The 16,868-nt window shown below is 39.7% G+C and overlaps 1 protein-coding gene across 1 annotated transcript; it reads left to right on the forward strand.

The window, feature by feature from the left end:
* The first annotated feature begins 508 nt into the window (after nt 1-508).
* On the forward strand, nt 509-15,842 carry ipo7 (importin 7). Its single transcript, XM_034881611.1, has 25 exons — nt 509-760; nt 2,912-2,993; nt 5,860-6,013; nt 6,705-6,863; nt 6,945-7,101; nt 7,355-7,444; nt 7,577-7,671; nt 7,765-7,849; nt 7,966-8,100; nt 8,359-8,458; nt 8,544-8,620; nt 8,757-8,873; nt 9,164-9,253; nt 9,399-9,564; nt 9,687-9,847; nt 10,698-10,826; nt 11,720-11,786; nt 11,934-12,059; nt 12,255-12,352; nt 12,466-12,561; nt 12,707-12,927; nt 13,200-13,408; nt 13,533-13,739; nt 13,850-13,966; nt 14,787-15,842. Exons 1-25 carry the CDS (start codon nt 677-679, stop codon nt 14,882-14,884), a joined length of 3,120 nt encoding a protein of 1,039 aa, XP_034737502.1. The 5' UTR covers nt 509-676; the 3' UTR covers nt 14,885-15,842.
* Nucleotides 15,843-16,868: the final 1,026 nt, after the last annotated feature.

Raw genomic sequence — 16,868 nt, forward strand, 5'->3', positions numbered from 1 at the left:
AAGGAGACAAAACAGTACAAACACACACACACACACACACACACACACACACAAACACCTTTTTTAATTAATAAAAGTACAAGTTTAGTTGATTAAATGAATAAAATAAATGGGTGTAGTTTTTAAATTTATCTTTATAGTCACGTAACAGTGTAAACATTCATGTGACAAGCCTGCAACATAATTGATTTCTGTAACTTTTTGTTGATTGTGCATTACAGGGTTGAGGTTGTACGGTACAAGCAGTACTACACAATGAAACCAGGCAAAGGTCTAAGAGGGTTAGCTAAGTATGTGAATATAAGCTACCTAAAATGCGTTGGGCAGGAACATATTTGGGCGTTTGATTATTAAAAGAATACTTGAAATATTTTTTTCCTGGAAGGAGTGAAACCGGTAGGGTGTCACCTTACCTTCCCTGTGGACCATAGACTGTGTACTAATGCTGTGGGAAGGTTGTCCTAAAGTTAGGCTGGAAACTACAAATCCCATAATTATGTGGTCACCGCCGGATGTTCGTGTTGCACAAATTTGGCGCTGATCTATCCGGGTACTTTATTCACTGCTTCCTTTCGCGCCGGGTAACCGGAGAGCCGTGCGTCCATGTGCGCAGTGACTGGGAATTGAGCTAGACGTCTGAAATATTAAAATCCGAGCCGTAAACAGAGTTTTAGTTATGGATCCTGAGTCTTTGGTCGAGGCCCTTCGGGGGACAATGGACCCCAACCTGCGTGAGGCCGCGGAGAGACAGTTGAACGAGGTAAAAGTTGAGATTAGCCGTTAATGGTGATGGAGGTTGTGGCGCGGTCTTGGATCGGGCCTCGACCGTTCACAACATCAAGATGGTGCGATCAGGTAGACCTGGCTCTGCTAGCGTTACCTTGACAGATTAAGAGCTAAATTCCGATACTCGACAAGTAGCTATAGTTCCTCTTACGCCCTCACCCCTTTAAACAATATAGAGTCATTAGCATGAGTTAAATAGTATTGTTTTTCAACGATACTATTGTGCCAGTAACCAACGTCAACGTTAGCTTCATCATAAGCCAGCTGTGTCGCCAATGCTAAACAAGCTAGCCCTCCTTGCCCCACTAAGGAGACAATTATTAGCCCGTCACACACACAGTTTCAGTACAGTTTTAACTAATTTCGGAGCTGACACGACACAAGAATAATATGGCTGGTGTGTAAAACCACAAGTGAAGCTGAGTAAAATGTGGGGCATGTGCTAGTGTGCGTATTTAACAGCTGGATACTTATGCCCGGCTGTGTGGCTAATACTAGCGAGCTAACTTAGCTAGCTACTTGTTGGATAAGCTGCCATAGCTCCGCTACATAGCTGCTGCTCACGTGTCACTGTGACAAGCCCTGAAGTGATGACATTATTTAACAACGCAGTAAAATTTACATAAGCCAACTTTTCGCTGTTGCTTGACGCAGCGGCGCTAAAGGTAGTTGGTGATTTTATTGTTACTTTGTAAGAAATTTCATTAAATTGAGTTTCACGTTAGGCCAGCTCCATGTGAGCTAATGTTAGCAGCACTGCCTTGGTTGAAGCAGCAGTCCGACTATTTAAAAAGTTGTTGTCTTTCCTCATCCAACCACCATGTTGTCCTTTTTAACTTTTAATTGTGTGGCTTATCACAACTGTTTACCTTGTTTTGGTTTTCTCCAACAGAGTGTAAGATGTAGAAATTAAATGTCAGAAAGAACTTTATTGGCTAAGATTGAGACTGAAATGGATAACTTTAACTCTAACGTATAGATAGTGAGTCTTCCTTTTTGATTGACATGTATGGTTTGGGGGGTTGGGGGGGGGATTTTTTGGCTTAGGTTACCTCAGTGCTATGTATCAGTTAGTATGGAGTGTCTCCTAAATTACATTTAAAAAAATTGCAGTCTTCATGTCATGGTAATCAGTATTGTTTTCTCCGACACTGAGTGTGTTTTGATGACCTGTAATGTTATGGAGAGCAAATGCATGCCGGTTAGAAGCCTTAAACTGTTTGAACCCCACTTTTGTTTGACTGTACATTAGACAGTCAAATCCCAATACCACAATGAGCTTTACATTTTTCTACATTTGTGCTCTTGTAACTGACAGTTGCATTAAAATGGATGACACTTTACAAAACTAAGACCTATTTCATGTTTTCTTTTATGTAATAATCCATTCATAGCACATGTTCAGTATGTTTGCCCCCATCCTTCATGTTTATTTTTGGCAGGGCAAGGTTTTTTTTTTTTTTTACACCCACATATGTATTGATAGTGATAGCTCACTAGAATGACATCATTTGAAGAGTTATCTAGAGAAGAATGGAGTAAATCGGTTGGGGGTGCATAGTTTCTAAATACAGTGCTTTGCTTAGTCATAAAGTCTGACTTTGTTTTTCATGGAAAATTGCCAAATAAAATTGAATAAGGCTTGACCAAATTCTGAAATGCATTACATGCTCTTTCTAAAATATGTTGATACAGTGGAGCTGCATTGTGGAGGATGCAATAACCCAACGTATGCTGGTGTTTAAAAAAAGAAAAATCTAGCCCATGGAATTTCTTTTGTTTTGTAAACGTAAAAATGCAACAAAGAAAAAAATTATTGATCAATTTCAAGAGGTAATAGTGCAATATCACTTTTGTGGTCAATCACGTAGCAACAGTGTTTGTATGACTTAAAGCACCTGTACACCAAATATTGTACTGAACCTGCCATGTCTAAATTAACAACCTCTCGAATTCCTTGTGATGGCAGCATATTTAACAATAGTACAACAGCAAAACACTAATTGTAGGGTAGGATGTAGCAAGTATGGTCATGTAATATAATGATATCTGTAAACGGTATGAAAAATAAGAGTATTGTATAGTAACCAAATTACATTAAGTTATTCTCAATTCTGATTTTCAGGGTCACACCCAGGTCAACTTTGTGTCCACGCTGCTGCGTGTCACCATGTCTGATCAGCTGGATTTGCCTGTCAGGCAAGCAGGTGAGTCCACACTTTTGACATGTAACAACAGTTCTGTATTGTTAAAAGATGATGTTGTGGCTAGACGGAACATAAGATCAACTATGCATATGTTATTCATGTTAAATTATTGACTACAAATTCAGGCCCTGCTTTCTGCTGGTAGCCTAAGTGGAACCAGCATATGTTCATTCAACTGATTTGTGTAATCAGAGTTGGGAGTAGAGACTTAAAAAGTTGAGCTGGAGCGTCAACAAAAAAAGAGTTAAGGACCCAGATGTGCCCTGTTAAAAACCTTATAGGAGGAAAAATACACTGGTTTGCTAGTGAAATTTTAACACATTTGTCATTTGGTACATTGTTAATGAATGTGATGAGTGTATTTTCTGCCTTTTCAACAATTGTATGCCTGTTTGGATAAGACAGTCATATTTTTGAGACTGAGATTAAATCCCCAAGTAAAAATCTAGAATTGGATTTTGGACATTCAAAATTATTGTAAATAATCGTTGGTGAAGCTTAATCAATACTTGTTCAGTTTAATGTTTAAATAGTTAACATGTTTTAAGCATACAATAATGACATGCAATATAACACTTGCTTAGGAAATTAAGTTGTCATCGGTTAGTTTTATATATTTTTTTTTTTTACTATGTTACAGTTTGTGTCCAGGTAGTGTTAATTTAAAACAATATAATGACACAATTGATACAACAGTATCAATTTGATCCACAAAAGGATACCACTATACACTGGCACTGTGTGGCTTCCAATTTATCCTGCATCTGACTCCAATTTTGTCCGATTGCATTATGACAAATGGGAGTAGATATTTTCCTTAAGACAAAGTTAAACAGGTCACTTATATAATTTCCCCAATTGTTTTTAGTGTTACATGATTCACACTTGTGTTTATGTGAGGCTAAAGTGCCCTGCACTGAAGAGCAGTGGACATGTGAAGTTGGTTATATATAGCTTGTTTTGCTTTTATTCAAATGCTGGTATGAGGAAAGTGTCAATGGGGGTGAAATAAATGTTCTAAGTTAAAATCTTAATCAAAATTGTTGCAGAAAGTACATAGTATTCGAATCATTGTGTGTCCACCTCCAAAGTAGGCATAACTGTACAGGCAAATTAAGCTGTTATACAGGTGTGCTTTAGTGCAATGCATCCTTTTTCCAGCTGTAGGAACAATATCTGGCTGTGTTTTAAAGCCGAATCTAGGAGCAGTAGCTCCTGCAGACTCCACAGAAGCTCATTGTAGTGGCACTTAGTCACTACACCAAAGATGCAGAATAAAGTTGTAAGTCACACAGTGCCAGTGTAGGTGGGATGTTGTTCATTTAGCTCATGTCTATCTTGATGTTGGTAGGCAGGCTGACATTAAAAAATGCTGACATTATTTATGAGAACAGTCACTCTTCTTTTATGATCATTATAATTGATTGGCAGTTATTACACAATTTTCAATAGATTGATGAAATAAACTAGAAGAATGATCAAATTCATTGATTGTAGGTTTATAACCGACGGCACGATTGAATATATGCCTACGGTTTTATTGGCAGCATTTACAGTACGTGGTCAGTTTTTGAAATCCTGGCTTCTTTTTCAACTGAATATAACGGAGGTAATTACAGAGGGAGTAATTAAAATTAAGTTTTGTGTGTGTAGTGGTCAATGCAGAAATAACTTTCTCTTAAAAAAACTCTGCATCAAAGCACAAAACTATCCCTTCTGCACAGCTACCAGTGTTGATTGAGGTTTTTTGTGATCAGGTAGAACTGAGCTTTAAGTATTTGGTTCCCATGTTTTAGATAAATTATAAATTCTCACTGCAGATATTGTTGTAGGCTTTTTTTTATGCATAAAAGGCATATAGCGATTGTACACTTAAGCTCAATTTTGTTATGTTGTTGCCTCACCAACAAGGCTATTTAAATGATCCACGACAACCTCCATCTCTACAGTTTCAATAAGTTCCTGCTTCTGGACTCGAGCTGCAGTTTACGGAAGTTAACAAAGACAAATGAATAAATAAATAACTTCCAGATATGTCTATTTCACCATATTTATATGCCCATTTCATGTTTTCTTTAATTTGCCATTGTCTATCATTTTGTAAAGCCTGTAGCAGTTTCGTTCAGCTAGACATTTTCAAGAACTAATTTTCGTCCTGTCATGAATCCAATTTACATGACGGATTCTTAGTGGCTCTGCAGTTTTTGGCGATGGTGTAGTTTGGTGGTCATGGGCAGAGGGGGTGAGGGGGGGGTGCTCTGTCAGCGTCGATAGGCTGGATTATGATTGCCTCGCCAGCAGTGTAGACCTTTGTGTCAGCAGTCTGACGTCCGCTTTCAAGCCCTCACTCCTCCACTCCCTCAGATGCCACTCCCTGCGAGCCACAGAACTCAAGTGCGGCCCCATATTGTAGATGTGAACCCAGCTGTCACCCTTGTGCCACATTCAAAACTACTCAACTACAGATGGAAGAATTTATTTCTGCCGCTTAGGATTGGTTCTGAATAAACACTGCAGTGTTGTACGCAGTCATGATATTTAAATGCAGTCAATATGATGAGTGCACATTTGGGAGTTTCATAAGATTGTACACTAACAGAATTTTGATACGGTACATTGTGGCTTAGTTTTTTAGTTTCATCTCTTAGAGATGAAGAGCTGAATGTTTCTAATGTGCAACATAATAGCAGGGCTTTTCTTGATTTATCAAACTTCAAATCTGGAAAAAAAACACGTTTTTGTATCTTACAAATAAATCAAGTGAATCTCAAATATTAACCTATTGGACTAAATTTGGTGCAAAATAAACTGTCAGTATTTGTTACATGGAATGGGCTGTCAAAGTGCTGACCCTTGTTCTCTCTAGGTGTGATTTACCTTAAGAACATGATAACCCAGCATTGGAGTGATGGCGACGGTTCAAGCACAGAGACTCCTGTCAATAACATCCCTGACGAGGACAGGCAGTTCATTCGAGACAACATAGTGGAGGCCATTATCCACTCCCCCGAGCGCATCAGGTAATCACACTAGGGCTATTGGAACAGATTGTGAAAGTCAAATATAAATTAAATAGTAAAAACAATACTGCTGAAATTTTTTTATTTATTTTAAATAGTTTGGCTAACATTAGCTAATCTCACTCCTCATGTCAGGTCAGATGACCAATAAGTTACCGGAGTGGGAAAAACAAGGCATTGGGAGCTAACGTTGCGTACCGAGTACAGGGTTGAAAGGTTGCGATTGGAAAGAGAATGGGAAATGGTTATAACATGACTTTTGAAATTGAAATCCACCAAACCAAAATGCTTATGTTAGCTCGGTGGAAGATAATCTAAACCGAGGATGCAGTGCGCCGTGACTTAAGTCCCCTTCAAGGTCAGGCTGATGTTGAAAGTCTCTCTAGTGGACAGAACGTGTAACAACAACCACATGCTTAGAATGACATTGACTATGCATAGGTCTGAGTAGTGTATTACATATTTCTAAATATTTGCATATTAAAAAAATAAATAACATAGTATTATAGAGAAAGACTGACCGGTTTAAACCACACATACCCTGCTGGCTAAGTGGAGTTAGAGGAGTGCAGGAGATATTGGATTTGTCTATCCACATTTCATCCCAGTAGCTCTTTTCCACTTTGTATACAGTATTCTGTCCCTTTTTTCTAAATCACCGACTCTAAAACTGTACTTTTGATCTTGTCAGGGTCCAGTTGACAACATGCATCCACCACATGATTAAGCATGACTACCCCGGCAAGTGGACAACCATCGTGGACAAAATTGGCTTCTACCTGCAGTCGGACAACAGTGCAGGATGGCTGGGCATCTTGCTCTGTCTCTACCAGCTTGTCAAAAACTATGAGTAAGTAAAGTTCTGTTTATTGATTTAATTGTACAAATGACATTGTGCTCGTGTGGCTTATGCAACCTGTGTCTGAAACAGATACAAAAAACCAGAAGAGCGTCAACCTCTGGTGGCTGCCATGCACATCTTCATGCCCATGATGAAAGAACGCTTTATCCAGCTGCTCCCTGACCACTCCAGTGACTCTGTCCTCATACAGAAACAGATCTTCAAAATCCTCTATGCCCTCTTTCAGGTAATGTCACAGCTCTTAGCATCTTCCTTTTTAGCTGGTGTTAATGAAGAATGAGAACTTGTGTTTGCGTTTTTTTTTTTTTTTTTTTTTTTCTAAAACAGGTTTGTTCAACCAGTGTTGGAAGTTTGTTTTGTTTATTGAAATGAGTATTTTTTTTTTCTTGAATCTGATGTCCATTGTGGTGTGAACATGTCTAAGTATATGTTCTAATTAGTCTTAGAAAGTATAATAAAACTCTTCTACGTCTTCACAGTACAACTTGCCCCTGGAACTCATCAACAGACAAAACCTAACAGAGTGGATGGAGATCCTGAAGGCGGTAGTGGATAGAGATGTGCCGCCGGTAAGGAGACAACGTGAATTCATACTGCACCAGTATTGCCAATCACTTCTTACAAATTTTGCCTTGTCTTTGCCTTGTCAACATTTCAGTTTTCCACAAGCTAACTGTACCAACATTGTTTTTGGTCTGCAGGAGACGATGCAGATAGATGAAGATGAGCGGCCTGAGCTGCCATGGTGGAAGTGTAAGAAGTGGGCTCTTCACATCTTGGCTCGACTGTTTGAGAGGTAAAAAGTCCAATAATTGTGCACTTAACTTATTTGATAAATCATATAAACATGTTTAACAATTACATTCACTATTTCAAACCATCTCCGCAGGTATGGAAGCCCAGGCAATACAACCAAAGAGTACGCAGAGTTTGCTGAACTTTTCCTTAAAGAATATGCAGTTCCTGCTCAGCAGGTAAGAACTTCAGAAGGCATAATGTAAGCAGCAGCTCTCCAGTCACACTGAACTGCGTGTCTCGTGACATGCATCTCACAAATAAAAGCATTTCCTTTTGTATATCTGTATAATAGGTGCTGTTGAAAGTCTTATACCAGTACAAGGAAAAGCAATATGTGGCTCCCAGAGTACTCCAACAGACACTCAACTACATCAACCAGGGCATTGCACATGCTCTGACATGGAGAAACCTCAAACCCCACATCCAGGTACAAATACGACATTTCTGAACATCAGTAATCATTTCACAATATACAGTACTAAATGACAAGTCCTGCATATTGTGCAGTAACAACATTGTGAAACTATATTTGCTTTGATGGGCTGGTTGTCACTTGTCAAGCGTTCAGTTAAAGCACGTCAAATCTGTACTGGTTTAGAGAAGCAAAACTACCTAGCTAACTAGGCAGACATCCACTGTGTTAATACCACTCCCCGATTGTGACTTTTTATTTTGCTTTTTTCAGGGCATTATTCAGGATGTGGTCTTCCCCCTCATGTGTTACACAGACAGCGATGAAGAGCTATGGCAGGAGGATCCATATGAGTACATTCGCATGAAGTTTGGTAAGTAGAGAGATGGTTTTTGTAATAAGGATTTGTGTACACGGGTGATGGCCAACCATTTGTCCGATCTCTGCTGTCCCCTTAGACGTGTTTGAGGACTTCATCTCTCCAACAACAGCAGCCCAGACGCTCCTCTTCACAGCTTGCAACAAGAGGAAAGAGGTGAGTTGAAATTTTATTTTTTTGTTGGTTAAGTACATTAACCGTGATTTTTATTTTTGTCAGTTGGAAGAAACAGATTCTGCCTCTGTCCCCACATATAATATGACCTCATCCTGTGTGATCTTGCTCTTTTTAGGTGCTGCAAAAGACTATGGGGTTCTGCTACCAGATTCTCACGGATCTTGCCTCTGACCCAAGGAAAAAGGATGGTGCCCTTCACATGATTGGCTCTTTGGCTGAAATCCTGCTGAAGGTAAATATACCTCAGCTAGATTGTTTGCACTACTTTTTTGACAATTCAACTTTTCTTCACACACATTAAAAGGTGTTTTGATTCTATTCTGGGCAAATCAGGTGTCGGACATTTGTAACATGGTGTAGCTAATCAAATTTTCACCCTACCTTTTCTTTTTTTCTTTTTTCAAACATACAAGTATCAAACAAGTCATGGGGAATTTTTTTAAGTTGAGAATAATAATTTTTTAGGATAAGTGTTTGTATTCCTTGTAAAACTTGAATGTTTTTATTTCTTTCTCTACACAGAAAAAGATTTATAAGGACCAGATGGAGTTTATGCTGCAGAATCACGTCTTCCCCTTGTTCCGCAGTGAACTGGGCTACATGAGAGCCAGGGTAAGTGATCATTTCCCAACAGGCAGACTCATGTGGTAACACTTGTAAATAAGGTGGCAAATCAGCACATGCTTCTTATATTGTTTCAGTACTTTGCTTTAATAAACCGTGTATATAAAACAAATCAGCCTCTGTTTTCACACAGGCCTGCTGGGTGCTGCACTACTTCTGTGAGGTGAAGTTCAAAAGTGATCAGAACCTGCAGACGGCTCTTGAGCTTACCCGCCTTTGTCTAATCAATGACAACGAGATGCCAGTTAAGGTAGAGGCTGCTATTGCCCTGCAGGTTCTCATTAGCAACCAGGAGAAAGGTGAGCAAGTGTAGTAATGCAGCTTTACTCACTGCCCATTTATGTAATGAGTTTTCTTTTAAGAATGTGTAATTTAGAAGTTGCCTGAGTGTCTAAATTAACTTATTTGTTGTATTCTATAGCCAAAGAATACATCACCACCTTCATCCGGCCAGTGATGCAGGCACTCCTGCACATCGTCAGGGAGACTGAGAACGATGACCTCACCAACGTCATACAGAAGATGATCTGTGAATACAGTGAGGAGGTGACTCCAATTGCAGTGGAGATGACACAGCACTTGGTAAGTGCAATCAGTACAGACGCTACATGTTATCATTTCACATATGTATGTATAATCGAGGGGTTTAATAAACTCTATTGGTGCAGTAAGTGAGAAGGGCTGCAATCCCCAAAAAACATATCGAATATGATCCATACCTCAAACAGAAAAACCGGCCACCAGGATTGAAGTCACTCACTGAGTAGTCTAGAATTGCCATGCCTATCTCCTCAGCGCTGGAGTCTGGTCTGGCTACACTGCCAATCTATTGCCTATCTATTCTGTTATAGGGGATAAATTATCTGGATTGTTTGTATTTCTTTAAACCAATCACAAATGTCTTGGGCATTGCTAAGGCAAGGATGCAGCAACTTTTCCCTTGTGGGGAAAAGAAATAAAAATAAAAAGAAGCAAAAGTGGAGGGATATCAAGAGCCCAATATCGGACTTTACCTGAGCAATATCCACTCATTGAGCCGGACTACTCACTGAGGAATCAAAAAAAGCTATGATCAGTTTTTATCCAAAACGTGGGTGTTAAGGTACAAGGATGATAATTGGCTCACCAAATCACAGGATAACATTTTTTTTCCTCTCTTTTCCCATCAGACGTTTTAGATCTTTGTTGCCATGTAAATGCATTAATAGCAGATACTGAATGTTTAACTCTCAGAAATTTACTGGGGATCTCAATGGAAGGTTAATGTATCATGCATAATCTCTATAGCGCTTTAAAGGGAAAGCTACCATTACCATTGTTTCTTTTATTTCATAATGTGGAGATCAGAAATCCAACTTCCCTGCCTTATTGAGAAATGTACAAATACTAAAAGTCCAGACACATTTATAATAGCCTCTGTGTTTTTTGTTAGGCTATGACATTCAACCAGGTGATTCAGACGGGCCCTGATGAGGAGGGAGGAGATGACAAGGCAGTGACGGCTATGGGCATTCTCAACACCATTGACACATTGCTAAGTGTGGTAGAGGACCACAAAGAGGTTAGCAGCAGAGTCACTAAGCACGCTTTTCTCTCTCTCTCTCTCTCTCTCATGCTCTCACACACACACACAAAAACAAACTCTCTCTCCAGGCTGATCACTGATCTCTGTGCCACTTACTCTGCAGAAGCATCTCTGGTCTGCTGTTGTGGTCTGCTAACACGCTTCACCCACCCACCAATTTCTTGGAACACTCGCTGTTCTCACCGTGTTCAAAATGACTCATGCTGAGACCGACACTAGAAATAGTGCCAGGGCACTCTTCCACCATGTCTGCTGAAACATAGGATTGTTTTTGCCTGAAAGCAAGAAGCCATTAGATTTGACCAAGCATTGCTTTACACTGAGGATATTTGATTGCATAACAGTTTAGTAGTTTAGGTTTCAGCCATGGTCGGTGTACGTTACTTTGCTACGAAGAATTGGAATTATTTTTATCTGACCAATAGGTTTACAGGCACATTTGCAGACTTTATTAAATTTATTATTGGATCCAGATCCTATACCTTTTCATGCAAATGTTGCTATTTTATAGTACATTTAGCTTTAAATGGTCATGACATTTTAAACTGTTGGTAAAAATATGCTTTAAAAATTGTTTGACCCATTTAAGTTGAGTCTCAGCATCATAATGTGTCTGTGTATATTGTGTATATAACACAATAAGAGTTTAACAAATAAAAAATTGCATGTGATTTTATTTTTTTTGTTATTGTACACATTTTGAACAAAACGTGACTTGTTTCACTCACTGCCTTGTATTGGATGATAAATTCTTGTTAGTACACGGAACGTGCTGATGAAACTAGACACCGTTTATCACGGGAGCTTTATCTTCTCTAATTTAATAATTGAATGAACTCTCATTGCCTTTAACCTTCATGTTGTTTCAGATCACGCAGCAGCTGGAGGGCATCTGTCTGCAGGTGATTGGCACTGTGCTGCAGCAACATGTACTGGGTAAGCAGATCCTTCCCGTTCTTCCACATTCCAGCTGCATGTTGCACAAAAAATGTGTCTGTCTGCCCAAGAGATAGTCTATTGATGATAAATGGACTATTTTTAACCCCCAGTGACTCACTTTTCTTACTCACATTATTTCCCCAGAGTTCTACGAGGAGATCCTATCCTTAGCTCACAGCCTGACCTGCCAACAGGTGTCACCTCAGATGTGGCAGCTCCTTCCATTGGTGTATGAAGTCTTCCAGCAAGATGGATTTGATTACTTCACAGGTATGTGGTTGGCTAAGAACCAGTGCTTGCATTCATAATAGAATGCTAAGTTGGTTTCTGTGTGGAGTGTAAATATATATGTTTTTTAAACTTTAGAAATAAAAAGGAGCACTACAACCGCACTCTGTAACAAAAAAGTGTGGATTTGTTTTGCTGTAAACTCAGCTGTGTGAAAAGTAAATGTTTCTGTTTCAGATATGATGCCTCTTCTTCACAACTATGTCACAGTTGACACAGATACTCTGCTTTCTGACACCAAATACCTGGAGATGATTTATAGCATGTGCAAGAAGGTAAAATGGTGCAGTTGATCATGCATGATGTAACCGGCTGTGTTTTGAAGCTAATTATTTGTGGTGATTGGTGTGTATTTAGGCGGTTTACCTGAGACTGTCCCTTCACACAGGTCCTGACCGGTGATCCAGGCGAGGACCCAGAGTGCCATGCAGTCAAGCTGCTGGAGGTGATCATCCTGCAGTGCAAAGGCCGTGGCATTGACCAGGTCGGTACAAACTGAAGCGCTTAAGAGACTACTATCCCACAGGATGCGTTCACTCCTTGCATTCAAATTATTAATTCTAATATTTGTTATAATATTGGTAAAAGACAGTTTTGCTCTATTGAAGCTGAACTCTGTGCTGTTGCAGGTTGTGCCCTTGTTTGTGGCTGCTGCATTGGAGCGTCTGACGCGGGAGGTGAAGACCAGCGAGCTAAGGACTATGTGCCTGCAGGTGGCTATCGCTGCACTTTACTACAGCCCCCCTCTCCTCCTCAACACTTTAGAGAACCTACGCTTTCCAAACAACACGGAGCCTATTACTAACCACTTCATAACCCAGTGGCTCAAAGATGTCGACTGCTTCCTTGGGTGAGAGTTTCATGAGTTTTGTAATTAACGCTTGTACCACGAGCCTGGTATTAACTGCAGACAATATTCATATTCCACACTGGCCAAATGTAAGAAATGTGGCTGCAACTATTAATACATTTAGTAAAATTCCCCTTATTTTGATGATTATAAATGCTGAACTCTAGAGCCCAAATTTATGTTTTCAAGCTATTTACGTAACCAGCAGCCAAAGAAGCCCAAAGTAGTGGCTTTATCTAGTAAACCGTTTGTTCTCCTTGCTCTCCTCACAGCCTCCACGACAGAAAGATGTGCATTCTCGGCCTTTGTGCGCTCATTGACCTTGAGCACAGGCCTCAAGTTGTCAACCAGGTAGCCGTCCAGCTTCTTCCAGCTGCCATTCTACTGTTCAATGGACTCAAGAGGGCGTACGCCTGTCGAGCAGAGCATGAGAATGACGAGGACGATGATGATGAAGATGGGGAAGAGGATGACGACAACGGTAAGTCGTTAGTGTCTGGTGTATTCGGTGTTACAACAACCACTTCAGTATTGCGCTACAGGGTGAGTGTAGTGTATTAAGTGATGCTGAAAGGTGTTCCCTTTCTCCCCATTAATGAATGTAGCTGAGCTGGGCAGTGATGAGGATGACATTGATGAGGAAGGCCAGGAGTACCTGGAGATGCTGGCGAAGCAGGCAGGAGAGGACGGAGACGATGAAGACTGGGAGGAGGACGATGCTGAGGAGACAGCACTTGAGGGCTACACTACAGCTGTAGATGATGAAGACAACTTAGTGGACGAGTATCAGATCTTCAAAGCCATATTACAAAGTAAGATGACCTGTTGATGTGAAAGTGTGTTAATCAGTCTCTTGCAAATCAAAATTAAACAGCTCAGTAAAACAATTATCAATCGCTTATCTCACTTTACTGTTTTACAGATATCCAGAGCCGTGACCCAGCATGGTACCAGGCACTAACACAGTCCCTTGATGAAGATCAGGGCAAACACCTTCAGGACATTGGCACACTTGCAGACCAGAGACGGGCAGCACATGGTGAGCGCCTGCTGAGACTGCACCCCAATTTTCCAATTAAACTCTGATGCAGCACTTCAGTCCAGCAATAAAGCACATTTTTACATGCTACTATTTCCTGCTTTTTTGTTATTGATTTTTGTGGCTTCTCTTTATTTAAATCTAAAAGTTATTAAAAATGCCATTTCATCTATATATTATCTGAAATAAAGTACTATAGTATTCATAGCCTCTATTCAATCATAGTCTAGCATGTTGCAATCAGCTGCATTTCTGCCATTTTTAACTAAAATTTGTGGGATGATTAAAAGAACCCATTTTTCACCTCCATGAGAGAAAATGTGTTGTAATCCTAGTTAACTGGTAAAATGCCAATTCACTGCGGCGTATCCTGCCTGCATGGATTGTTTGGATTGTTTGTGAGCCAAAGTGGTGGCCTAGGAGGCTTAGGGGCTGATGAAGAACCAGTGTCCAGTGTTCAAGTCTGTTGTTCCATGTCTTCCCCCCCCCCCCCATTTCCTGTTAATTCTTTGTTTTTTAATAATAATAATAATAATAAAGCCATTCAATGCCTGAAAACTGCTTTGGATCACAATGTGTGGCACCCAGTCTTCTCTCTAAATTATGTTCCTGTGTTCTGTGGACAGGGATGCAGGAAAACATTTTCAAACCCTAACTCTTCAAATGAGAACATATTTTTCTTGGGACTTAACATTTAAAATGGACCGACTTTACAGAGAACTCTGTAGTATGAACAGTGAACAACACTTCCCTTCAGGAAACTTCATTTTTTCCTCACATTTGTGTTTTTTAAGTACTGTTGCTTATTATCTTATTACAGAATCCAAGATGATCGAGAAACACGGCGGGTACAAGTTCACAGCGCCAGTGGTGCCATCTACTTTCAACTTTGGAGGCACTGCTCCAGGAATGAATTGAGTCGCCTGTTCTTCTTTTTATTAATCTGTGACTGATTGTAGTGAAGTGAAAAAAGCTTGTGTTGTTCCCTTAAGTAGTGGTTCCCGAACTGGTTCTTCTCAGTCATTCTTCAATCTGTCAAATGGGAAATAAGCACCAGAAGATGTGGGAAAGCAACCAAAATGCAACCAATGGCTGGGGAAAACAAACCAAGAACTTGAGCACGATGCAAGAGAAGAAGCTCTGAACAACGTTGTCTTCTGGAGCCCAGTGTGGAGGGGATACCATGATGGCAACTCTTTTGTTTTGTTTTTTTCCCACTTAAACAAATTTGGGGGATTAACAGTTAGAAATTGATAATGGGACTAAATATTTCATTATCACTGTTGTGGCTTAATGGCCGTAATAAGATTATACCTCTGGTAGTGGTGATACGTTATTTTCTGCATAAACACACTCATGTTTATGAATATACAAGCCAAGGTTATTGATTTTTCAAGTAGCCTTGAAAAACAGCCAGAGGCATTTCTAAGGTGTTAACAGCTGTATTCATATGTAGCATATTGGATACAACATAGCACTATGTGATGCCTGATCTCTGTAAATTAATGACTAGCACTTTCATATTGTTCAGGTCTTCTAGCCTTCTGTATCAGACTGCAAATTTTTTAAATTGAAGACTATTTAAAATGAAAATGGCTGTAACTTTGTTACTTTGCAAGCGACTTCTGTAATGGCTGGTTGTCACCCATCTGGTTACAGAGTGGATCAGTGGGCAACTCGGAAACTATTGATTTCAGGACAAAAAGAGAATGCTCTTGGTGTTCAGTGTGGCTAAAGGACATGTTCGTGAGCACTGAAAGTACAATTGAATACATCGTTGAAGCATGTACAATTGGACTTCTCGTGAAGGTCTCAAGCTTTTGGTTGGTGTATGGATGAACCATCTATATATACAACATATTAAAAAGAAGAAAAAAAAAAAGCTAAAGGAATCCATGACCCAGAGTGTTTTCTATACAGGTGCATGTCTTTTCCTGCTGTATGAATTTGTTTTATGTAATTGTTTAATGAGTGTAGGCTTCTTTTTTTTAATTATTTATAGATGTATGTCCACCAGAGTGCAGCGCTCTCCTGTAAATCACAAATTTGCAGTTATTTGTGGGGTTATCATATATCCTATAATGTATTTAGACATACATGCCTGGTTAAATACTTTGGCTTTTTACAGCGCACCTCTCAAAAATCAAAAAATCACTTTTACAACATGATCATAACATGTCCCTTGTGTCAGAGACCAGGAGACGAGTGAGTTGTCCAGCAAGTTGCAACATGTAGAAGGACCACGGGTACTGGACACTGTTACAGCAGACAAATGCATGAAAAGATCAGTGACACCTGTGCTAATGTGGCTGTGACCAGTTAAAACATCCGCTGTGATAAAGGCCTATAACCAAACTACTCACCTATATCAGCTGACATGGTTTCCTAAAGATGGCTCCTTTGTTACCTAATCCTGGGGCCTAGTTTTGAGTTAAAGTGTAGTTTTAAGAACATTTCACTTTTTATCTTAGATTCTGTTAATCTGTTTACCACTCAGCAATTCTAATATAGTATAGAAAAACTGCACACCCTGCATAGAGATCTGAAGGAGCGCTGTTTAAAAAGAGGCCCGCCAGCTCATTTTTGGGCCAACTTAATCTGTCCAAAATACTTGAATTTGGCCAATTAAGGGTCAAATTCAATTCCCTGTCTCTCAAAATGACTTGTTCGTTTTACCTTATTGAATGGTAGTTTAAAGGGGCTCCAGTTCAGCCAAATAGAAGTAGTTATTAGTACCCTACTTGCAGTTCACTATAGTGTTCTGTGTTTGTGGTACTTGGAGATTTAAGTTTAGGACGGAAAAACAGCCTAAACGGTTTTTGGTTTTAAGCGATTTGAAATGATGAAAATAAATAAACCGTATGTGGCGCTGTCATCCCACTTTTCCGTGCTGCGCCACCAT

Source organism: Etheostoma cragini, chromosome 1 (assembly GCF_013103735.1).
Source record: "Etheostoma cragini isolate CJK2018 chromosome 1, CSU_Ecrag_1.0, whole genome shotgun sequence".
Classification (NCBI taxonomy): domain Eukaryota; kingdom Metazoa; phylum Chordata; class Actinopteri; order Perciformes; family Percidae; genus Etheostoma; species Etheostoma cragini.

Bases quoted from the DNA above. Each gene is read 5' to 3' on its own strand.
- ipo7 (XM_034881611.1), top strand. From the start codon at position 677: ATGGATCCTGAGTCTTTGGTCGAGGCCCTTCGGGGGACAATGGACCCC. The intron at 761-2,911 runs GTAAAAGTTGAG...TCTGATTTTCAG, and splicing joins CGGAGAGACAGTTGAACGAG to GGTCACACCCAGGTCAACTT. The intron at 12,928-13,199 runs GTGAGAGTTTCA...CTCTCCTCACAG, and splicing joins GATGTCGACTGCTTCCTTGG to CCTCCACGACAGAAAGATGT.